The sequence below is a fragment of the Epinephelus fuscoguttatus genome, linkage group LG13, assembly GCF_011397635.1.
Source record: "Epinephelus fuscoguttatus linkage group LG13, E.fuscoguttatus.final_Chr_v1".
In the NCBI taxonomy this organism is placed as follows: Eukaryota; Metazoa; Chordata; class Actinopteri; order Perciformes; family Serranidae; genus Epinephelus; species Epinephelus fuscoguttatus.
In genome coordinates, this window is record NC_064764.1 from 16,662,165 (window position 1) to 16,688,198 (window position 26,034).

The window sequence follows — 26,034 nt, forward strand, 5'->3', positions numbered from 1 at the left end:
GGCCCCCCCCGAACCCCAGATCCGTCTTTACAGCTTGCATTAGCATACATAATACTGCTCTGTGGACTCAAAGAGTCATGCCAATTGAAATGCAATCATTTTCACAGCAGAGCGCTGCCATTGCCACTTTAATTGAGTGCGCGAGCGCTTGCGTGTGTGTGCGCATGGCTTTGTGTCATGAGACAGGGGATAATTGCTTTTGCAATACAACGTAGCAATATGTTGTTAATTCAATGATACAACTTGATTGCTTTTGTCTACTTTGTGTCCCCTGGGCTGGCTCGTGTGTTTGTGATGTTTGTCAGGAAACAGAAGGTGCAGACGATAACTGCTGGCCACATCCCTTTAGACTGTCTGCACTGTATGCGTACACACACACACACACTCACACACACACGTACAGTACACAGACAAACACAATAATTAATTTGAGCTGCATGCTAAAAATGGGGGTCTATAAACTCTGCTACAATAAAGAGAAGAATTACACTTGATATGAATGTCCCACTGTTCAGTCACAATCAACCCCAATTATCTCATCATTATCTGTGGATTGCTTTTGTCAAATTACAAAGTGGTAAAACGCAGACATGGCTGCATTTTAGATTCAGAGAATGCCATGTCTGCTCTTTATATCTCTGCATGCTGCCTCTGTCCCTGAGTGCTGTTTTAGTTACAGTATGCGGTTGCAGAGCAACAGGATACAGATCACAAAGGCTACAGTAGCGTGCAGAGCTACAGATATTACACCCTTACACATACACAGAAGCAAGAGTGTATCACTGCACTAGTGAGTATTTAATATTGACTGCATGGCCTTTAACCTTGAATTTAACCCTTAACCTAACCTCTGACGTGATCATCATCTAACCTACACACACACACACACACACACAAAATGCACTGCTGATGGTCCAACAGTGTTTCCTCTTGGCACAAGTGGACAGCGAAGCCCTGAATGAGGAACTTCTATGACCAATTAACATAACAGAACAGTAATTTCCATATAAAGTGGACAAAGCAAATAGCTCTCTAATGAAGATCAGTGTTAGTATGCTTGTCGGCTAATTTCTCTCAGCGTTGGCGAGGGCCTGCAGGGACAAAGTGATTGAATTATGAGAATGTGTATTAATGGAAGTGGCTGCTAATTAGCCAAACAGCGAAAGAGGGCATTAATCTTAAAGCCTAGTTGTAGACTGTTCAAGTCAAGAGCAAACTTGGCACTGCTTGCCAAACATAATGGCTAAATGCTACGCTGTGGGCAAGAGAGGGACTCGGGGAGCAGCGAGGTTAATCTGTGGATATCCTTAACAGAGAATCACTTTAATATCCTTATTTTATCCCTGTAGCTCTTCAGGATGTGTCGGTATTGCTGATAAATGAGCTGGCAGTGAGTTTGTGGTTCTGTAGTGTTATAAGTATTCTAATCTTATTACTGAGGAATGGCTGGATTTTGTTTTTGTTATTCAAAAGTATTGCTGTATTTTCAGCAGTGCAAGGGTCCTGTTATGTCCTTAGTTTTTACAAACCTGTTAAGGATTACATTATTGTACTTTATGGTGAATTTAAAGCATAATTATGCCCTTCAATACCACTAATACTATACTTCTGTTATGGTGTTTGACAAAATATTTAATAAATCAGGTCAAGTGTCTTTACAGAAAACAAAAACATTTGGACCAGACTTGTGGTTGAAGTATCATTGAATATTTATGTAATTAATAAATACCTTGTATGTGATTATCATTGAACTGCTAAAATCCAGTGGACTGACTCCAGCTGTTGGCAGGTTTTAACACCAGCTTTGAGTGGTGGTGTGATCAGCCGCACAGAAACAAGCCAGCAAAGCAGACTCAGTGAGAGCCTGATCATGTTGTCTGATGAGGCACTGACACTCTCTGGCTTATCAGTGTAATTACAGTGTGGCTGGACGGGGCCCTCTCCCATTACCACTACCATTACCATTAGCTTTAGAAAAAAAGTAGTTTGCCTCAGGACATCCAAAACTGAAACTGGATGAAATGTGTTCATTTATAAAACTCAGACCAACACTTTTTTTCCCTAACAAATGAAAAACTTGCCTTTTTTTATCTAAAAAAAATGAGCATGGCTCCTCATTTTTTTCTACAAATATTGTACATGCCCTTTTTTATTAACAGTTTTATTGTTGTTGTTGTTGTTGTTTTCCTTTAGAATTAACATACATTTAACAACGGAAATCAGATTAAAAAAAACCAAATGAAAAAAGAACATCAGAATGAAAAAGAAAAACAAAACAATACAAACCAAAAGAGAAAAGAAAGAAGAAGAAAAAATATAGAAGATGGGAGTGGAGGTGAGGGCGGTGCAAGGGTGACGTTTGAGATGTGATATAACATACATTGGATTTCATACATCAGTTGTATACAGGCCCTTTAAACTGGAGGCAACTGTTTTAAAAGCGTACAGACAGTGTCCCAGTGGTCTTTCAGGTGCTTAGTCATCTAACAGGCAGGCCGTCTGTTCCATGTTTAGCAAGTCCAGGTATCCCTTCAGCCAAGAGTCCCTTGTGAATCAGGCTGATTTACACTCCTTCCAGTTTAGAGGAATTAGTCTTTTAGTAGTTAAGCAACCCAATGTCCATAAATGCTAGACAGTGACTCCAATGTTAATGTCCAATATCAGGCCCAGTAAGCATGCTTTGGGCGCACTGGGAACATTGATATACTCAGACATAAGAGATATCACCTCTAATCAGAGGGCACAAATATAATACACGTCACCAGTACAACAAAGGAAACAACAGATGTTGGAATAGATAATACTAACACCCTATGCTAGAAAATTAGTGCGTATATACATTCTTAACTTTATTTTTTTTTAGAAGAACACAAATTTCAAACCAAACTTAAGTTGGAAAAAAATTTAAGATCAAAAAAGTTTTACATTTTCATGTTGGAGCCAAATTATTTGGGGTATACTGATTAAAATTTACTTAAGTCAAAGGGCTTTGTTGGCATTACCATAAGAAAACACCATATGGATATGGACATGATCTTACAGTAGGTCATTCAGAATATTGTTGAGATAATGGAAACAAAATACAAACTACAAAATGTAGGCTATATCACATTTCAATTTAAAAAAATGAAGAAAGTAATACCTACGAACAACAGTTTATGTTATAATTCGTTTATATCTACAGCCTGCCAAGTACTAAATATCACATATTGCAGTCATTTTCATTTTTGTTCCAATCTACATTATATTCAATCAGCCTATTATGTGCATTAAAGACTATTAAAATAGGTTTAGGATCCTTTGTAAAGTTTTATTTGTAACCAACTATGCGGTGCTGTCCTCCCCCGCTGGAGGGCGCTACCTCACGGGGAAGAAAAGGCTTCATCTCCACATGATCATTCATCCGCCAAATTTGGATTGTGTTGTGCTTCCAGTTTTCTCAGCCAACAAGCGTTAAGTCAATATACGTAGTTAAGTAGAGCGATACCGGAAGTATAATAATTGAGATTTCAAAATAATGTACGTCAAATAGCAAACAACCCTATCCACCTTCATAAAATGCTTTTAAGTTTGCAAATCTTAACCGGAAGACTTTATTTTGTTGCTCTTGACGCTCACGGTAGGTACAGAAGCAGAGCGAAGCCTACAGTTGTTGATAGTGTCGCTATAGTAGATATGGACCCGCAGTTTAAAGACAAAGACGACGTGGCCCATACAGTCGAGAGGCTCAAGCAGAAATATTTACAGAGGACGAAACAGGTTTGAGTTTAACGACAACTTGAAGTATTGTCACACACTCACTCAGCTTGTTTGATAACTTCATGGTAACGGTGCTATCCTTTTGAAGCAGTTCGAGTTAGCTAGCATGTCCAGTCTTCTGTCAGTGGTCCAGTTGTGTCAATGCAAACCTTGTTTAACGCACACTTTACTTCCATAGTCAACCTAACGTCGAGTAGCGACTTTTGTATCGCTACTGACGTTAAATGAAAAACTCTATTAAACCTAAAGGATATGTGTTGTAACCTCACTTTACAAGGTGTCAGATCAACCTTCTTAAAGAAACACTTCGTGAACGTTAGCTAAATTAACTAACTTGTCATTAATAATGAATACTCGCCTAACTATATAATGAGCCATAACAAACCTTTACAAGTTAAATGTGTGCTCTACCAGCTATGGTTTTGACAGAAGAGTCATCATTACCTGACAGATAATTGAACATAGTTGTGACGTCCTCATGCAGAACATGATAGAAATGTTAAGTCGCTGCTTCTTTGCTCTAAAATATGTCTATGTCCTGATTCCTAGTTAACACCGTCAGAAGACATTGCCTCAGGTACCAGTGATGGTAAGTGCACTTCACACAGGGCCTCCATTATGCTCAGATAACCAGGGGTTCCTGGCTGGGATTTAGCAAGTCTCTAACATTATACACACTTATTTAATTAACTGCTTTAGAAATACAGAAGTGATGAGATGTGAGGTGAGGTGTGAAAAGTAACTATTGATTATGGGTGCACCCTCTTCCTTACATTCCTCTATGGTGTAATGCAAGTTAAAACTGTGCACAGACACAGACAGGGTTTGGTCTAACCAAGGGATCAGCAACATTTATCGAAAGAGCCATTTTTAGCTGAAAAAGCTCTCAAATAATCTGCCTAGACCCACAAAACATATTTGAACCTTATACTGAAGGTAACAGTAAGTCTAAATTCTGCCTATCAACATTACTAAAAGGTCTAAATGAGCATTTATGAATATGTTTACCACAAGATGGCTACTCTGCAGTTGGCTGTTTATGATTGTTTGGTACTTTAACTTTGCAGAGTCAGCAGTTAAAGCAAACAAATATGTCCACTCACTGTTGAAGTCTGTATTGTCCTCCAAGACTTTGTTTTAAATCTGGAATCCATAGCTAGTTTAGCTTGGGAGATTCAAGGCAAGACATTGCTTTTGAGGTTTGGCAAAATTTAAAGGAAAAGGTGATAGCTTTATGACACACATTTAGTTGATGAAATGTAAAAACATTTTTTCTTCTGTGTCTAGGCTACACATTTTTACAATTGAGAATGTAAGAATCGACAGTGAAAAATGAAAGTTGAAATGTTAAAATAGCAGTATACAACTATTTCGCCAAAGCCACAAGGAACCACTTGAGAGGGGCGAAAGAGCAGCATGTGGCTCCACTGCCACAGGGTGCATACCCCTGGTCTAACACTACATGTGGGCTAATTGATGATCCTTGACATGAAAAAAATGACTTACCTTGACCTAACATGCCACATGTCTTTATGTTCAATGTTTAGGAGCAGTACATAGGCTCATTTTGGCCAACAGATCCAAACAGCCAAGAAAAGAGTTGAAAGGCTACAGCAAAGCTTTACATGAGCTCTTCAAGGCAGTGTCCAACCATCCTGACCAGTAAGTCCAATGAGATTACTATTCTGCTTCTTCATGTTTAAGTGTTATGCCTTAATCAAGATGTGTTGCTGTCTTTTCTCAGGTTTGGCTGTGATCGTGGTCTGCATGGCAGTAATGAGGACCTGAGTGGGGACTCTACAGCTGCAACACTTCAGGATTCCCAGGTGCTGTTAACAGAAACAGGTGTGTGCATGTGTCAGAGCAAGACACCAGTCACCAGTGTTTGTGCTATCGGAGTTGAAGAACTGACCAGCTTTATAGCAAACTCAAATCATAAAATAGATAATAGTGAGAAGTCTTTGCATTTCACCGGAGTTCTTGCAAACGATTTTCGTAGTTTCCTGTCGTTGCTAAAATTTTTGACCTTTCCTAACAGATTTTGTTATAGGTAGATCATGAGCTAGTCTTGGGCTTACCTCTATTGTACCTGTCTTTATCTAGATGTGACCTTGCCTTCCTGTCTGGATGGTAGCCCCGGGTCCCAGGAAACTGAGACAGATGGGGAGTTGCGGAGAGCTCACCAACTCCCTGACTCCTGCCGTTCCTCCTCCTTAGTACTAGCAAAGGTGTACCAGGAGATGATGACCATCTACGAACAACTAAAAGTGAGAAAGCAGAACCATTGTAATGACAGTTTATCAGTAAATCCAGATTGGGAAAAATATAAAACAGAGAAAGTGATTAGGTGTCAGTTTCTTTGTTTGTTTTTACGTACAGATGTGTGTATAGCATGACACACCAATTGAAAAGCAGAGAATGTGATACAAGGGTGCCTGTGTATTTGTGTTGGCATTTTCCTATGCTTGTATTTTGTGACTGTGAAGATCAGTTTTGAGTTTCACAGTGAAAGATTAGTTTGGATTAGAGATGGAATATTGCATTGTAAAGTCTGGTAAGATTAATGTTCATGTGTGTATACAGGCAGAGCGACAAAGCCAGCAGCAGTGGGAGAGGGAGCTGCAGGAACGAGAGAGGAGGCTGAAGCAGCAGCAGGAGGAGGCTGTTGGGAGGCTGGCCGGGCTGGAGGAGATGCTACACACTCGCATACTAGCTGTAGAGGAGGTCAGATATACACTGAGTGCTTTTCATTCTGTTAACTTGTACTTTCCTGCACCCTTCCTCCTCCTGTGATCCAGACATTGTTCCCCCTCCACCACCACGGAGGATTTTCCATCCCTTAAATGCATCTCAAGGAGAAAGCAGGCTTGTGGAGTAGCTTAGAGTGAGAAAACACAGGTGTATCCTACACTGAAGTCTTTTTTTCAAGTTAACCATGGCACTGTAACTGAATTGACCAAGGACTCTTTATGTGGCACCTTTAGCCGCTCTGTCCTCACATCTTTTTTTCACATCCTTGCTGGAAGGAGCTGAGTCGTGGGGGAGGGAGGTGAGGCAATACCTTAGCATAATGAAAAGCACTCAGTGACTCCATCCAGTCACTTTAAACACAAGGGATGTATTGTATTGTGTATTTCTGTATCACACCCCATTTCTTCTCCTTCCACCATACCACTTGTCTCTTTTCAGGAAGTAACTGTGGTCTGTCGTCCTTTATCATAACCTTTCAAATCATACCTTTCCTCCAGACATAATGTAAATCTTAATTTTAAGTGTAGGATAATAGGTGTAAACTAATGTATGTGCATATGCTCTAGTGTTTAGACACTTAAAGGTAGTTTAACTGAACCCCAGCCATGTTTTAAGGAAATACACTGTCATAAAATATAATAATTTGGCCTGATCCCGTGAGTTGTATCCCATGATGCTGTCCAAATCAAATAATCAGACTAGCCAACAATGGACTGACTATTGTAGAACTATGATAGCAAGCTTGAGTCAGTATAGTGTATCATTAAAGTGTTATAAAGCATTGATGATGTGCACTGTATGTGTCATCAGAAACACCAGGAGGAGGTGAGCCAGCTGCAGGATCTTGTTCAAGAGAAAAGCAAGGAGAACAGGAGGCTCAAGTCCAGCTTTGACACCATCAAGGAGCTGAATGACAACATGAAGAAACAGGTTAGAAGTGACCACATTCAAACCATGATTGTCTGTCTGCATTTTGTTGGTATTTTCAAGGTTTGATCAAGTCCTTCAACATTCTAAAGATATATAAACTCAAGGGCTGAAATGTTGTGGTGTATTCACTGTATTCACTGTATTCATTTCATCAGATTGAAAGCTTAGTATGATTTACAAGTCTTTATTGTATCATTGTGTTTAAATGTATGGGATTTATGATCTGTAGGGCTGAACACTAAGTGCTTTATGTTTTACTCTGAGAGTAATATCCAACGTGGAGTCTACAGACACCAATCCTGTTATCAGCTCAGTGTGCCAAGAACCAGCCTTTGTTTGACTGGAATATTCTTTCTTTAAAAATAAAGTGACCAAAAATGATTAAACCTTTACTTCATTATGGGTGGAGGAGTAACGGACTCATACCAAACAGTTAGTGCCTTGGACCACAGGAGGGCGCTGTGACATAACCCACCTGGATGTTGAATAATACAACAGTGATGTAAAATCATTCAATCTGCATTGTTTTCATGGTATTAGTGTCTGTTGGGTGTTTTTGTAGCTTTTGAATGAAGCCCTCCTTGCTTCAAAAATGTTTTTTAAAATGGGCTGATTTATATGCAAGGAATGAGACAATTGAGGGAATGTTTCTTCTAGACAGCTGTCTTGCATAGTAGATTGACATTCATGTTTTTTAAATCAACAGCTGAATGAGGTCAGTGAACAGAATAAAAAGTTGGAGAGCCAATCCAAGAGGGTGCAGGCTCGACTTGAGAACCTACAGGTAATAGCACAGATGGTCGTTGCTTCATGTTTTATAACTAGTGTCACGGCAGTTTGCTGTTCAAAGCACTTCAAGTTCTAAAGTTCAGTTTGACAGTCTTTAGTGTATCATGACGATCTGAACTCTTTTTTTAATGTCTTTTCCCTCTATTGTGTCTATAATATTTGATTATTAATATTATTTGTCTTTTTACAGAGGAAATATGAACTCAGTTTAGCATCAAGAGGCCTTCAAAAAGTGAGTCTAAAGAGCACAGAGTGTGTAAAACCATCCAAAATGGAGAAAACTTCTGCCTCAGGAAAACCCAGCAACAAGGTAGTTCAACAACTGTGTGAGTGTGTGAATGTGTGTGTGTGTGGGACAGCTGAATATCCTGCCAATCAGTAGGATTTGTTCTAATTAAGGCGGCGTCATTTTATTTCTTGTCAGTGTTTATTGAGAAAACATTATGCATATCATTAAGAGTGGTTAGACACATTCTCATTTACACACATCCAAGCTGAAACAGTACCCCGATCCTCAACAAACCACACTCAGCTGAAATGATAAATCGTAGTGTGTGATTTTGTAATCATCACTGTTGTTGATGAAGATGTATTATCAATTAAACTCTGAGCTCAGTGGATACGGCTGCATTTGCCATTTAGAAGATGATATTTTTGCTGCTTTATTCAGAGAACATTGACTGAACCAAACCTTGATTTCATTACCATACTTTTTCCATAGTTTGATTAACACCTTTAGGCTCCCCAGTGAAATCACAGTCTTGATGTTGTATTCACACTTTTAAGAATATACCTTTATGTCCCAAGGCTGAACTTCAAAAAGTTACACAGTTATAACTTCTAGTCACGTTTCTTTAGATCTTGTCACTTAGGCACTCACTGTGGGACATATGCAGGACATATTACAGAATCTAGAGCAAGATGTGTATCTGATAGATGATAACAGTAATTTAACCCTTTATATTTTCACCCTCCGTCCTTCAGGGCAGCTCCAGTCCCTCCCCACCAAAGCTCCTGGCCCTCCTTCTAGACTGGGTGCTTGATGGCCAGACGTTCTCATCGGTAGCAGGAAACGAAGGGAAAAGTGTTGGCCAGTGTCTGCCGCCAGAGGTCGTACTCAACGAGAGATGCCTTAAGGTGGCATGTTCACTCTAGCTTCACTGTGGTCTTCGAATTTGGTCTTTTTATTTTTTTATGCTTATTTTGCTTTCCTGGTTACAAAAGAGCATTAGATAAAGACTCATTAACAATTTTGTATTGCAATCAAAGTCATAAGTTATCTTTTGTACTTTAGGTGCTGCCGTTACTAGCAGATCAGCTTCATCACACTCCTTCGTCAGAACCTGACCTCCTCCTCAACGTTCTTCGCCTCATCCATTGGGCTTTGAGACACATAGACAGCAATACACAGGTAAACTGGGCTGTAGCAGCAAAAGCACTAATATGACTACAATAGCAATAAAAGGTAGAGCTCTAACTTCCACTGTCCCGGGGATGGAAATGATCAGGGACAATAAAAAATATATTTTGGGACATTCGAGGGACAGAAGGTAGACTTAGCCTTAAAAAAAAAAAACAACAACTGTGATTAAACTATTACAGTAATCATTGAGGAAGTTTGCAGTGAAGAATTGCGAATGAGTACACAATTCAAGAGTATGAACCACAACAGTGACATCTGAAAGCAGTGTAGCTGTCGCAAATTTCAGGCAGTAAGAATGGCTCCCGAAGCAGTGGTTGGACATTACACTTTTTGGTATCACCAGCAGCCTAACGAGCAAAATGTACTGTGAAAGAGACGGAAACAATCCCCAACCATGCACTTTGTCGCTCTTGAACATACACATACACACATGCTCACTCATAACACAAGGTTTACAAGTATGAAGTTTAAAAAAAAAACAGTTGATTTATGATTTAAAGGTGCATACACAGTATGGCGGTGCAGTGGTTAGTGTTGTCACCTCACAGCAAGAGGGTTCCTGATTCGAACCCCGGGGTGGGGGAGCCCCTCTGTGTGGAGTTTGCATGTTTTCCCCGTGTCAGTGTGGGTTTTCTCAAGGTACTCCAGCTTCCTCCCACAGTCCAAAGACATGCAGGTTAATTGGTGACTCTAAATTGTTCGTAGGTGTGAATGTGAGTGTGAATGTTTGTCTTTCTCTATGTTTCAGCCCTGTGATAGTCTGGCGACCTGTCCAGGGTGTACCCCGCCTCTCGCCCAAGAATGTGATATAAATAAGTCAGTGACTATGTATATCTAACAAATGTTATTATAAAATATGAGGTAATTTGTAATCATTTCTATGATGTTTTATTGATGCCTTGCATCACTTTTAATTATGGAAAGAATTTCATAGTAAAGAAACAGTCATTTTATAATCGGAACAGTTGCGAAACTTTAATTGCCTATGGTTTAAATTGTATTTTGGGGCAGTGGTGAAAAAAGTTAAGATATAGCCCTGGGACATGTGGGTATGTGGGTTATTAGCTTCATTGTTTTGAGGTTTTACAGATTTTTCAAAGAGCAGGAACATTCAGGAAAATTTATTGTTAGCTTGACAGACATTTCTTTTGTTTTGACTTTATGCTAAAAGGTCACTTGTCAGCCACATGATGTCACTTGACCTGCTGTTTTGTCTGTGGTCACTTTGGCAAAATGGCGGCAAAGCTCATCACTATTCTGATTCAGCTAGCCAAAATGCTGAAAAGAGATATAGTGAAGACAGTGACAGAAGAGTAGCTAGATAATAAGCACTACCTGAACACAGAAACAGGGAGATATGCTGCTTTTTAATGCTATTTTTCAGTCGAAATTTGAAAAAAAGAGTCAGAAGCTTTTTTATGGCTGCCTTTTAAAATGTGATCAGCTATTGTCCGAAAACTTCTGATCCCACACATGGCTGCCAGAGGGAGCTTCAATCGAAAAGAAAGCCATTTTGTTCCTGGAAAAAAAAAGTCTTTTGGGTATCTGCTCCTTCCAGCAGCATCCACCTTCTTTTGTAACGGATTATTTGAGCTGTCAAAAAGCAGCAACACAGAGGAGTAAGCTTACATTCACACAGTGCTGTTAATGCTGTGGCCTGCACCTTCCTCGGTTATTAGTGTTTGGCCTTGCAAGAGATGAGTGTTATTCTTCAGAAAGCTGCTGGGTCACTTTGACAACATCATTGCAGCAGAAACCAGAAACACGACACAGAGTTTTCCCTCAAGACATACTGTAGCTACACATCAGAGAGGTACACATCCACTTCAAGCAGGGGATATCCACTTTATCGCTACATCTCCCCTCACAGCACGACGGGCTTTAATGTTTGGAGGTCCTGTCGAGTTCCATCTTGTGTTCAGATGAGAAGCGTGGTTATCTGAAGTCCCCTGCCTGTCTCTGTGTGTTGAACAGAGTCTAGATGTTAGAAAAAGGCTGTCCCTGTCTCTGCAGCTTTGATAAGGGCCCTGAGCCCCTCGAGAGCCCCACATGACAAATACTGTGTATCAGCTGTTTCTGGTTGAAGGGGTAACGGATGATAGGACAGTTTTGATCCACTGTCCAACCCCACTGTGTAGGCTTATCTCATTTTAAAGGCCACCTTTAGCTGACTCATTCTCCAGCCCTCCCAGTCCTGACTGTGAGCTTCCAGCCTTGACTCCCTGCCCCCCACTTCTCAACCCACAATCTCAGACTTCCAAGCTTTAGTCCTCCTCTCCAGTCTTGCTGCAGGGAGCTCCCCCTCCAAATGATTGTTTGTCAGGCCATGTCATATCTGCTCAATGACATGCTTGATGTCCAACTGGAATCACATGCTCCTTTATTGCTGCAATATGTGTTCACTTGTAAGACAACAACCAACCACTGTTGGGCCACAATAAATAAATGAAAGAAGGGAGATAAAGGTCCCTATGGAGCTGATGGAGACTTGAGGTAGAGGCAGACATAGGTAGAGAGAAAGGGATGTAGTGACTTTGAAAACCGCAAACTCCTTGCTGCTTTGGAAATACATAAATCTTGGATTGTAGAAGTTTACTGATTTATTGGCTCCTTTAGTTATTTGGGGAAGTCAGAGAAGATGCCTGCCGGCTCCCTGTTAGGCTGAGCTTGTATTTTCTACTCTGGCGTTTAATGAAGATCATTGTAGGCATATCATTCCTATTTTATATAACAAAAGTAACTGAGTGCAGGCACAGTCCTATATTCTGTGCAGTGACCATGTGTGTTTGTGTGTGTCTGCACAGCATGTAGCACTATCTGCTACTCTGCGGCGGATAGGAGAGGAAGTATCAAAGCCTCCAGGCCAGGTAATGGTGCCACAGTCTGAAGATCCAGACCTGCCCAAGTCTGGCAGTGGGGCTGCTGGTGGACCCTGCAGGAGCTGGCCTCTTTACCGCAGCCCCTGTCCTCACACACGCATCCTCTCTGCCCTCATCATCCTCCGCACTGTCACACAAGGTAATAATACGGGACGCACATTTACACTCTATTATATTTGAATAAAGCACGGAAAGTACATTACAGACATAAAGTAGAATAGTAGGGTTAGAATGATGAATTAGGTATGGCTGTGATTATTTTTATTATTGATAAATGTGTTGATGATTTATATGATTAATCAATAAGAGTGTTGGGTCTGTAAAATTTCAATTTCCCAGATGCGAAGGTGACATCCTTAAATTGCTTGTTAGTCCGAACAACAGTCCAAAACCCAAAGATGAAATATAGAATTGAGAAACAGGAACCAGCAAATGATTTTTGCTTTTCACATAAACTGTTTATCAGCGATCAAAATAGAAAGCTGTTAACCTTTGTTGATTCCACACTGGTACATTATTGATATATTTGTTCTATTCATTTATTACTCCTCCCTATTATTTACTATACAAAGTGAATTTCACCACCATGAGAGCTGCAAAGATGAGATCTGAATTTCTCAAGGTGGCCTGTTCTGTCTCCCATGTGGAGAAACTACAGAACTCATTTAATTTGCCTACCACTAGCACCACAGACATTAAAGCTACAGTTAACAACTTTTGTGAAAATTAACTGTTGTCATATTTGTTGAAACTGTCACTATTTCCTCACAGTAGCACATGAAACAGAGTCTGTGAAAAATGTACTGTGCCTGAAGCAGAAGAACCAAGAGAGCCCAAGGGCCTCTAACGCAGCTGTCAGTATGCCAGTCACGAACCTGCTCATGATCTGCGGTCAAACTAGCCGGTGCTGATCAAATATGAATCAAGATTCTGACACTGCATTGCCTATTTCACACCTGAGATATTTTCAGAAGCATATTTTAGTGTACTGTTGAGCTGTAATATGAGAAAATTTGCTCTGGCTAGTGGGCAGAGCTTGGCTTTCACTTTACTGTTTTCAACGTAGCGGCCGGGCCACAAACTTTCTCATTTGACAGCCAAACAGTTCACTTAAATATGTTTCTAAAAATATCTGAGGTCTTAAATAGGCAGTAGTAGAATCTTGATTCATGTTTGATCAGCGCCACCAATTTTGACAGTTTTACAGCAGTTCACAAGCAGTGATTGACATGATTGACAGCTGTGTGAGAAACTTAGATTTCTGCAAATGGTATTAGAAGCGCTACGGGGAGGCAGAGGTACATTATTTTTTTTTATGTACTACTATGTAGGTGTAGTGACAGTTTCAGTTTCGATCTTACATATGCAATTGCATATGAATAAATTTAAAAGACCATTTCCCACTCCCACACTAAGCCAAGTAAGGAAAAAGATAACGGAAAGTTATTGTGGATAATGATGAAACTTGGAGTGGAAAGTTCTTTTTATGATTCATGTTTTATTTAGATTACACTTAACGCATGTTCTGTAATAATAATCTGATTAATCTTAAAGCAGAATTTGAAAAAGTTAAGGTACTCACTGTAGTTAGAAGAAAACCTGGATGCTACATCTGCTGTAACTCATCACTTCTCAATGTGCCAGCACCTGACCTGTGTGGGTGTGATTCCACAGAAACAGCCGGATGTTAAACATGTAACTGAGTGTGGTGTTCTCACACACGATTGGCATGCTGTCTTTACTTCTTCCTTCACACTTCAATTAAATTTCCACATCACTGCTAATACAAGTTTCAATTTGAGTGCAAAACCGAGGTGACCAAATCTCAGACGTACTTTATGGCACCGTTCTGTTTGTTTATTCCATCTATTACATTTGATGAAACACTGCTGGCCAGGGAAGATTTGACCATTGTTAATCGGATCAGCTTATCACGGCATACACAGGTTTTCTAGCCACATTAGTGCTTTGTCACATGGGAGGATACTGTCAGTCAGTCCACCACTGTAGCCCAGACTGAAATATTTCAGCAGCTATTGAATGGATTGCCATTCAGTTTTTTACATGCATGCACACATGGTCCCCAGGATTATAGCTAATGACTTTTGTGATCACCTGACATTTCTTTTAGTGCCAACAAGAGGTTGGCACTAAAAACTTTGATTTGATTTTCAGTGTACAGTCTTGACTACTTTTGGAAGGCTCAGTAAGAGTTTTGGTAAAATTTGAATAGATGTCTGTGAATCTGTGGCAGACATTCATATTCTCCAGACCAGAATTCTCCAGAATTGTAGTAACCTTGGTGATCCTCTGACGTTTCATCAAGCATTATCATCGGGTTAAATCTCTCCAATGATTTGGCTTATAATCAGCTATCTGCACTCTCCCATCTGTCTCAAATAATCTTCGGACAACTGCTTATGTCTGTTCTACAGTTTACAGTTACAGTTACAGTTTGGTTTTCTTAAAAAAGAAGATTAGCCTAATTGCCCCACTGGGGACAAATAAAGTTACTGATTGACAGAGCCGCTAGCGTGGCTTTAGGCTGTTAGTCTTAATGTGATACAAATATTTGAAAAGGCACAGAAACTTTTGCTACATCCAAATTTTGCTCCCTATCCTTCCACGCTATAAATCCTCGGGCACTCAACTGGTGCAGCGTACACATCCTGACATATTTCATGATACTCTCCTCTGAACTGACCTTCCATCTGCTCATAGTGCTTGAGGGCTCCATCAGTATGTCTCTATTTAGACTCTTTTCTGTCAATCTGCACACCAGGCTTTCTTTCCCTCCTCCTCCTCTGGATTGACGTGAAACCAGATTGAGTATAATGGAGAGGTTTCTTCCCCCCTGCATATTTGCTGGGATCTTACACATAATAGGTACCATTCTGAGACTCAGCTAACTAAACTCAGCCCAGAATAAAAACAAAAGCTTTTATCCCACATCAGGTTGCATAAATCCAGCACTTTGGGACATTTGAAAAGCATTTTCGCAGAACTTCAGATATTCTCAGAACTATTTGAGGCAATCACAAATCATATGTTTGAATTTGTCAGGGAAAATGGGGTCTGGACTACAAAAGTGACTGGAGAAGAATGGCAGACATAAAGGCCAAAGTAGAGTACAGTGGTGGAGGATGAGAAAGAAAGGAAAGCTTGGGTAGTGAGGATAAGATGGGGAAAGGGTAGATGGAAGACAAGAGATGAGATTGAAGCTGCAGTGATTAGTTCAATAATAGATTAGTCAATCGAAAGATAATTAATCCACAACTGTTCTGATAATCAATTATTTATCTATCTATCAAGTTTTTTCAAACATTTGGTGGATTTGGGTACTTGACAATTTGAATTCTCCTTTTTTGGGAGGTTCAATTATTATAGTAAATTGAATTTTTGGGGTTTTTGGACCAGTGGTCAGACAAAACAAGACATTTGACGATACAACCGTGTGCTCTACAATACTCTCTAATGGGTGTTTTATAACAGTTTTTTATGTTTCATAGACCCAGCAATTAATTGATAAGATGACAAAGAAATTGACAGATTAATCGACAATGAAAGTAAATGTCAGCTACAGCCCTAGATTTTTCTCTAGAGTTGTTTCTAATACAAATTACAGAATTACTGCTTGTATTCTTAACCAAGCATTTTTGACTTAGCTCATTCATGGACTGTTTCAAGACTGAAATGACAAACACTCAGTTTAAAACACAACTGAAGTATCTCTGTATGTGTATGCCTTTCTTTGTCCTGTCTGCAGCTGATGTGCTGGCCCAGTCTCTGGACAGTCTCCACACCGAGCTGATGTCTGAGGAGAGCCGAGACCTTTTCATCCACTCTGGAGGAGTGTGTGTGCTGCTGTGGATGCTTCGGGCTGGACGTGGAGGTCTGCGCACACCTGTAGACATCCTGATGCAGCTAACTGAACAGTCTCGTAAGTAAACGTGCTAGATGACGATAGTGTAGAACCCATCATCAACCAAGCGTGATGGGCTTTCTTATTTAATTCCTTCCCCAAATTCCACACCAGTCCAAACAGTCTTTACATGGAGAAACCATATAATGTGCATCTATTTAGTATTTAACTTCAGTTGTAATATTCAGCAAAATGTGTGTTTTTAGTGTATTTTTGATAATGACACAGTCTGCCAGCTTGTATTCATCGTAATCTGATACTTTTTTGTCATATAAATGAGGTGTGAAATTGCAGAAAAATGTTTCCTGGAAGGATAATTATGTGTGTGTTAAAAGGAGACAGAAATGTCCATGTTTTGGTATACAACAAATATAGCTCCCCTGTAGTCTACTTATCAGACTCTCAGTACACTGTGGACCCAAGCATGCTGATAAAGACACATTTATCTTGGAGGATGTTGTGGAAAGCAAAGTTGTCTGAAGAAACGACAAGAAAGAGATGCAACACAGTTTTCCCCCCTTGCTAGAGAGGGTTCAGGGACGAGCGTGATCAGCTGTGGCTGTCAAAGAAACAGTACTGCAAACTTAATGACATATTTCTGTCATCACCACTGCCACACTCTGTACAGTACTGTACTTATTTATAATGTATGTAGAGTAAAATTTCTAGCCTGCCCAGTATCTAACTGGTGAATTCGAGAATCACTTTTAAAATTCACTTTGCCTGAGAAATACCTTGTGCTTGACGTGGCCTCAAAAGCTCTTCTAGCCCAGATTTATAGACTGTCTTTACTATCACTATTTACTTTGATTTATACCAGCTCCTCCTGCAGTATCCGTACATATTGTCCTCACATAAAAACCACATGTGAAAAGTAACAGTTTGTCTGAGCTCACATCAATCATAAGCACTGGTCAGGCAAAAGATTTAGAAGTTGTTATAAAACCATGGACCTCCACCACCTCCTGGATCTTTTATGGAAAGACAAAAGACTTGACAGAGATGCATGAGGAGGAGAGAACAGCTGCAGTGTGTTTTCATGGAGGGGCCAGTTCAGGTTATGAGTCGTATCATTTAAGATTTTTGTATGCTACAGTAATACGCAGCGGAACCATATGCTGGAGGTGACTGGGGCTGGAGCTCTGTGCGTGTGTAAACATACAGTTGTGTGTTTCAGTGGGACTGTAAGTCCAGCTAATTATTGTGTTTTACAAGCATTAATGAGGAGAGACAGGACAGGGGTAAGGAAGGGAGAGAAAGGTTTGCACCTTAAGGTTGCCAATAAAGTCAAAAAGGTCACAAAACAGACATACACACACAACCTTGCACATACAGGAAGTTTGTTGCCATACTGCGACAACTTGACTACTTGTTTTAAGCTCAGTCACGTACGCATCTTGTTAATAGCACATTTATGGGTCGCAAAATATAGTTGGCCACCCAAATACACAAACACATGCGGTGACATTGTTTTACCAGCTTTGACATCTGGTAAACAGTGGGTACACTTGCTGCAACACTGCTTCATGCAGTATATTTATCTTCCATGGCCACATATGAACCTACTTGGTGTGTGTGTTTGTGTTCTTCCCATGCTCGCCACAGTAGAGAGGTGTTTGTTGTTATATGTTTTCATAGTGTTGCAGCTAAAAACGCCCTCCCTGACCTGGTTACACTACTTTAGACAAGAACTTTTCACCCCTGTTTTTTGCTATTTGATGTGTCCCGCCATAAGGAAAATGTCTTTATGTGTGAGCGTGGGTCTGTATTCCCATAACCACATATGTGTAGAATGTAGCACACATTAAAGGGATAATGGTCAGGGCTGGAAATAAGCACCAGCCACGAGGCAAATGTTGGTAAAATATGCAAGTGGCTGCTAGATTTGCTTCGCTCGCCAGCTTAAAAAAAACAATGGTATTCTATTGAGTGGTTGGTAGATTTTGGGATCCACTGACCACAGTGGCAGGTGGACAAAATAGTTGATGTCCAACCCTGATAACAATCCATCAGCAGACCAGGCAGTGTGGGCAGAAGTGCTGTGAACTTTTGTTAATCCTCTGGTCTTACTAACAACAACATTATGGTAGGTAGGAGTTTTCAAATGATTCTTGTTTAGGTTTGGAAGGTTTTGAAAAATGGATCAATTAGCAATGGTCAGAAAATCAGTAATTGTTGAAGTTAAGATTCTGTTTGAGAATTTTTTAATTGACTAATTTTAATATCCTAGAGAGAAACTGGTTTGCAGTGAGGTCATGATCTGACATACACAGTAAAAAACTATCAACACACAACGTCATAATCCACACATTGCAATCACCCACAGCTATCTGTACAGCACTGTTTTTTGGTGCTTATAAATTAGCATGATTATGATCCATTAAATGTAAATATAACTTCAGTTTTGCGTCATCTGTTTAGTTCTGAAATTGACAGAAAATTACCCAACAATTTGATGATCTTTAAACTAAGTGAAAAAAAAAATAATTCTGGTTTCACCCTCTAATTTGACGATATGCTGTTTTCCTCTGTTTTATGTCAACGTAAATATCTTCAAGTTGTGTACTGTTGGTCGGACAAAACAGGCAAATTCAAAACTTATCTCTTGGCAATTTCACCATATGATAAGCACTGTTTTTGGCTTTCTATGATCTAAGTGGTCAGTAAATGAATCAAAGAAGGACAGATTAATCTTAACAAAATAAACATTGCATTGCAGCCTTACACCTTTTACTACCTCACACAATATGTTCAGCTATAGACAGATACTTTAGAGGCCAGCCATATTGTCCAGCCCCCATCAGCAGACATTACACAGAATATTCACTAGTTGGGAAGTTTTAGTGTGAAAGATGTAAAATGAGCAAGAAAAATGCATCATAGTTCATGGTCATGTCAGCACCATGTATAATATATAGTAGTTTTATAACCTTGAGGTGAGGTGATGCTGTTGCTGGAAAAAGACTGACCAAACTACCCTCTCCTGCTTAATCCTTCTTGTATTATCTTGTATTCCACCCGTCTTGTCCTTTCTTATCTGACACTGATCCTGTTCTTTCCCGTCCAATCCTCTGCTGTGATTTGATGCCAGCAGAACCTCTGTACCAGCCAGAAAAGTCTCTCTGTGACTCAGATTGTATTCCCTCACCCTTGTGCGTGGTTGAAGACGGTGGAGAGTTAGTTTTGAAAGGAGCAGGAATGTGACTTTAGCAGAAACAAATGCTTGTTTGCTAGGAATTGACTAATTTTAGGACGACATGAGGTCCACATTTGCTTTTATTAATTCAAAGTATGCGCAGCTTCCATCTGTGTGGTTTGATGCTGTTGTACTTCCTCTGTTTCATCTCCCTGCGTGTGTGAGAGGTTAGGGTTTGATAAAGGGAAGGTCAGAGTTAACAGTGACAATGTGGAAGCTCTTCCAAATACACTCATTAGAGTCTCTCAGACCACCATCTGTGTCCCTGTCAGTTTGATTGTCAAAGTGTTTTCATGGTTTGTTTGTGTAGCCATGATTTAATTTCTATGCAAATCTGAAGTTAATAATTTTCATCCTCTCAGAAGTTCTAACATTGAATAAAAATGTGTTGTTCATTAGAGAAATTGTTTTGATAGTATCCTTCTTTTTCTTTGCTCTGCTTGTGTCTGTGTGCTTGTAGGCTACTTAAATCCCTTCCTGGAGGCGTGTAGCTGCGAGGAGTTTTTCCGAACAGTCTCCCAGCTTCTTAAAAACCCTCGTCTTGAGCTGCCGTCGCTGGAGAAGCTCTCCATCCTTCTACAGAAGCTCTCCACAATCAGGTAGACACACTAATATCCATACTGATAATATCGTAAACTGAACAAGGATTAACTTGTCTCTGATCTTGAGTAGTAAATACCTGCAGGCTCGGACATATGCAACTATATGCACTCTTATCATTTCTTTTATGTGTCTGCACAGACTGATCTTTATCTGACAAATACTCAACCTGGGTGCAGATGTGAACTCAGTAATAAACTTCAAACGATATATATTCCTTTTACCAAGGATATGTATTGCCATTTGGACTATTACAGTGGTTCCCAACCTTTATGGCTCGTGACTCCGAAAAACTAGGAAGAGAAACAAATAAACAAAGATCAGAGGAAATCTGAAATCATAAAAGCTACTTTGTGTAGCATGACTTTTTTTTTTCTTATATCCTATACTGTTGATCATCGTGTGGCCCCTCAGATTGATCTTGTTGCCCCTTGGGATTGTCCCAACTCCTAGCTTGGAGAACCACAGGACTGTTAAGTCAATTGTAGCCACAGTTTGGGTTGCAGATCATCTTAAAGGAGCTGTATGCAACATTCTGAGCGTATCTATGTTTTAAACGGGCACTGTGTAGGAATTTCTCCCATCTAGTGTTGAGATCGTGAATTGCATTCAAACGGAGCACACTCTAGCGCCTCACTGTTTCAAACGCATATTGCAACAACGGTAGCTGCTGTGTACCAAAAAGCTATGATAACTTTGATGAAACCATGTCATCTGATACATCATGGAGTATTCATTCAGGCTCCTACACAGACACACGCGACACGAGTTGACAAACCCTCTCCTCACCATGCTGGCTGTGTTTACAATGTATGACTGTTGGGGCGGGTGTAAATCGAAACAAACCAATCACGTCTTGTCGTTTGATAACTGACAAGTGGCTCAACCTCACACACCTCATCCCTCTCCTCGCAACACTGCGTCACTAACAGCGGCTAGTCTCGCTCACCAGACCTTTCTCAAGAAAAGAAAGGTCTGGCTGGGCCGACTCTCACTTTGAGATCGGAGAAAAAAATGCCCCGGCTGCTTGTACTTCTCTCAACCAATCACAATCGTTCTGGGCGGTGCCACAGCAACGGTGCGCTTGCAAAAATATTGCCGGGGGGAAACAGGTTTTGCTGTAACACGCCCACAAAAATATCGCCTACAGGAACCATGAACCATGACAGAAAAATGGCTACATCCCCGCAAGAGCAAACACCGCAAAAGTTAGTAAAGGACGTGTTGAGGCTGATCTCTGCAGCGAACTTCCACCCACTCAGACTAAACAGTGGCAAACAGCTGTTAGCGGCGCTGGTCGCTAACAGCTGTTAGCCACTGTTAGCTGTGATTCTCCCTCAGCAGCTCTCTCCACCTGGGAAAGCCTACCCCGATGTTGACCCTTATTTATTGAAATCGCCGGTCACGTTGCCTTTTTGCCTTTTTTCAAATGCACCGGCACTTGTGACTAGCCTGCTTGCTGCTGCTTTTCGTCACTCTACCTGCAGGCGGAAACCGGAAACCGACAAGTGAAAATGCGAAAGGCGATTCCGTATTTCTCAAGTATGTCCCTGTACGTACCTGTATTTTCAAGATGGCGCACGTACATGATGAGACACAGTGTATATGTAAATGAGAATTTCAGAGCTTATGGACATACTTAGATACGCTGATGGAGGTAAATACACATGTGCAAGGACACACTTTGGACTGCAAAATTTGTTTGTCTCAAAGAACAAATGAAATCGTTACACATAGTGCCTTTAAAGTGTTGGGTGGGATAGCCTCCACACGGTTCTCAACCGGCAGCTAGCAGCTAACCGTGCTAACTCAAGTGCTTTAACTTCATTCGCTGCTCAGGACTCAATTACTTCAGTGTATCTTCACAGAGCAAATAGTTGTTTGTTGTTAAGTCAATACTCTGAATGTCATATACAGCTCATTTAAAAGGATATTATGTAGGATTTTCCCCCCAAGAAACAACATATAGACTTATATCTCTCTCAGTCATCCCTTATTAACTGCTAGATGTTTGTGACGGTGTATTTATCTGCAGAGACTCTGCCCTCTGCCTGTATTTTACGATTTTCTTCTTATTTTGCTAAGTTCAGGATGATCCTGATCACAATGCACAGGTGAGGTTAGGACTATTAAGATTTAGCAACCAGGTGCCTGAAAGTAAGCAGCAAACATCCAAGAAGAAGCAAAGATAATCACGGACACAGCAGTCAAAAAAAAATCGCACATACAGCAAGGCATACCAAGCTCATTTCAAAACTTTGGTGATACTGTTTACAGACAGTAACGTACAATATCATGGTATGCATGGTATACCTATGAGGCCTAAATAAAGTTATTTCTTGACTGTGGCAATCTTGTATTTGTTGAATGGTCAGTCAGCTTCTTTGGTCCAGACTTTAATATCTCAACAACTATGTGATGGATCGGCACAGAATTCTGTACAGACACATATGTTTCCCAGACAATAAATCCTGGTAACTTTTGGTGATCTCTGATTTTTCATCCAGGGCCTCCACATCTGGAGAAGTTTAGTTGTGTGTATTTCCTAGACTCAACAGGTCGAGTGCGTATTTACAAAACTAGTCAACTGGTCACTGAGTGTTTTTTAAATACATCAGAATTTTATTTGTCAGGTCCAACTTTTCGACTTCCTTTTTGGTCTGCTCAGTCAAGTAGTGTAAACCTGGCTAAAAATTACCAGTTATACGGCTATGGTACACTGGTGTAGTGCTGGACTGTGACTGACTCATGTGACTTTGTTTCTTTGAATGTCTGTGGACTGATGACTTGTTGTTTATGTCTTTGATTTTGTCCAGGAAGAACCGTCGTCTGTTTGAACTGTCCTCCCTCCACCTTCAAATACAAGAACTTTATCACAAAGCCAACCACACGCACACCTTCCTCTGCCTTAACCTCAGGTCCATCCTCCACAACCTTACATAACACACACTCTCACGTGTTTCACTTCCTCATACTCGATTAAAGGCCTCTTTAAAAATTCCGACTTTCCCGTTACAATAAAGATGACTTGCCTTATGTTTTAGTACTTCAGAACATTGCTTTGTCTTTCATGTGTGCTCAAACTGTAATAACCATGTTTGGTACTTCAAGGCTCCATGCGGCTCTACCTCAAAATAACATATGCAGACGCACATTCTTTATTTATTTATACAGCAATGTGTTTTTGAATTTCTTTTATCTGTCAGAAGTGTTTTTTTTTTTTAGTGTTGTGTATGTTTTGCACTTTGCGACCCATCTGTTTTTATGTTTCACAATGCTAATCTGATGTCTTGTCTTCTGTTCTTTCTGCGATGAAAACGAGTGTCATGCTTGCCAGTGACCTTAATGGGTGTCTGATGTGCGTGAAGGAAGAGAGGCTGTGACTGTGAAGCTTTTAATGACAATAAACAAAAAGAACTGAAGGACATTAAGATTGGACTGCATATGAAATGCTGAGATCATATGTTTTGCATAAACTCGTCTTATTTGTTTGTTGCAGAGCATGGGTGGGTTGATGGGAGTAATGGTCTCAGTATGGGACACACTGGTAGTGTTGGTTGATGGAGGAGATTGGACGGACTGGAACAATTACAGCTGATATTTAAAATGTACCGGGGAGTGCTGGTCTGAATTTGAAAGTTGTGCATCCAGTTTTTTAAGACTCTCGCAGTCTCCGAAGTCCTGAATTAACTGCATGTTAGTTGTTGTGTGAAACGATGTTCTGATCAGGGTTAGAGAAGTCAAGAAAAAGAATTGGATGAAAGATTTGCGAGATATTATGACCGTGGATTACATATTTGTCGTAGAATGTAGAATATAGTATACTTCTCTACGAGGCCCAAAAATCGAATTGATGAGTCTACACATGATTTGGACAAATTTACGGATAACAGGATGAGCCCCTTGAGAGGCATCATCTGTGAATATTATAAGCAAAAGCAACTTGATTTCAAATAAGAAAGGACATCTTTAGAGACTGACAGAACAAGAAGACAAAGCTGTCTGTGTTTTGTTATACTGTGTACACAGCATTCCCTACACCATGCTCCCCGTTCAGGGAAGGTTGGTTATGGGAACTTCCTTGACAAAATTCTTCCATTTGGAACACCCTGCAGTGTCACCAATGCAGACATCACTTCCTCCATGTATTATCCTAGTAACATAGACATCTCACATACCTCTTGCTTCTACCATGAAAATTTTAAAACACTGAAATAAAATATTGGAATATATGTTGAAACAAAAATGGATACCTTATTTTGTTGAAATGTATGTAACTTGTGACTAAATGTGATTTGATTAGTTTTCAAGATTTACAAAAGAGTTTACATGTCTGTAAGTACTGTAATAGACGTTTTAAGTTACCTGAAAACAACAACGCTCAGATAATCTATTCATTAAATACTCTGATATCTCTAGGGAGACATGCTGTTGTTCCTCGTATGACTACTTGGGTACTACTTGGGTAATCCTACTTGTCAATTTCTGGCAAACAGATGAACCTGTGTTTAGTTCTTCCTCCACAGTTAACTTTGAAGTGGGCATTTTTGCTCCCTATGTGTGGTTTTGGAATCTTACTTAACATGGCTGAACACCCTGTGCATTCCATTTTTGCAGGGAGTTGCTAGGTGAATCAAACGCACCTCCAGATTAAAGTTTGTAACATTTAACTCAGGGTTCACATAGGTATGCGTTCATCCTAACTTTATCCAGGGTTCCCATGGTCATGAAAATCCTGGAAAACAGAATGTTTTGGAAAAGTTATGAATATACATTGTTTCAGTTTGTTATTTTAAACATGCTCATAAAAAATCCAAAATATGTCTGATTACTCAATATGTTCTTTGTAATGTTCCTAAATTAATATGTTAGTAGGTTCAAATCTTGCGTATGCAACTTGTTGGCAGCAGGAATGTCAAACGAGCAAGCTAAGTTACTTCTCCACAAATGTCTGGGGAGTGCGGGTTTGATAATGTCTGGCTTTCAAACAAAAAATATAATACATGGCTTAAGAGAGGCGGCTCATCGCTGTGCTGAATGGAGGCTCTGCATCAAAATGTTCCATGTCGATAACATTTGGGAATTGGCTCTGGTCAGCCATGCTAATGGAAAAAGCATTAAGACAACCAAAAGGCTGCTCAACAGAGTGCAATTCTGCACAAATTTCATGCCTGCTGTAGCCAGGCCAAATAACATGACCACAATGTGTCAACTGTTCGTGTAAACACAAAGGCATTTCATTATATTTAATGCTACAATGCCCCCAGGGCAAAGCACACTGCAGTAAGAGCCTGACTATTGCGCCCTATAATCGTTATGTAGGCCTATCTATTTTAAACTAAATAAAGTCATGTAAATGGGGTGAAATGTAACAGAAACGTTATGTAATAGATTTGAAAATTCATTAGTGGAAATGTGAAGGAAACCTGTACACTTAGACTTCATTATTATGTTTGATTTAGGGCTGCAACCAACTATCATGATCACTTCATCTGCCAATTATGTTTTTGATTAGTTAGTGTAGTACGGTAGATTCAGCACTAAATCAGATCAATGAAAATGTTTTTGTTTTTTTCACTTGAGCCATCAGTGTGACGGTCAACCTGGAGGCTTTAAACCACCCACTCGGGAAAACATTCGAGAACAAATGTGTTTGAAATGAAATGTTCTGCCAAAATAAATGAGACCTGCTTTAGATATTTGAGTTGAACCAATTCCTGGAGTGTCTGCAGACACTTGTAAACTGCATCTGCACCAAGCCATAACTGTTAGAGTAGTTCCATTG

General features: G+C 40.1%; 1 protein-coding gene across 1 annotated transcript; it reads left to right on the forward strand.

Moving 5' to 3' along the window:
* Positions 1 to 3,573: 3,573 nt before the first annotated feature.
* LOC125899456 (coiled-coil domain-containing protein 138-like) lies at positions 3,574 to 24,619 on the forward strand. Its single transcript, XM_049593821.1, has 15 exons — positions 3,574 to 3,759; positions 4,309 to 4,348; positions 5,307 to 5,421; positions 5,504 to 5,604; positions 5,863 to 6,026; positions 6,343 to 6,483; positions 7,321 to 7,440; positions 8,147 to 8,224; positions 8,420 to 8,539; positions 9,214 to 9,366; positions 9,524 to 9,640; positions 12,457 to 12,670; positions 16,298 to 16,471; positions 20,110 to 20,248; positions 23,066 to 24,619. The coding sequence occupies exons 1-15, from the start codon at positions 3,676 to 3,678 to the stop codon at positions 23,190 to 23,192; spliced, it is 1,887 nt and encodes a 628-aa protein (XP_049449778.1). The 5' UTR covers positions 3,574 to 3,675; the 3' UTR covers positions 23,193 to 24,619.
* Positions 24,620 to 26,034: the final 1,415 nt, after the last annotated feature.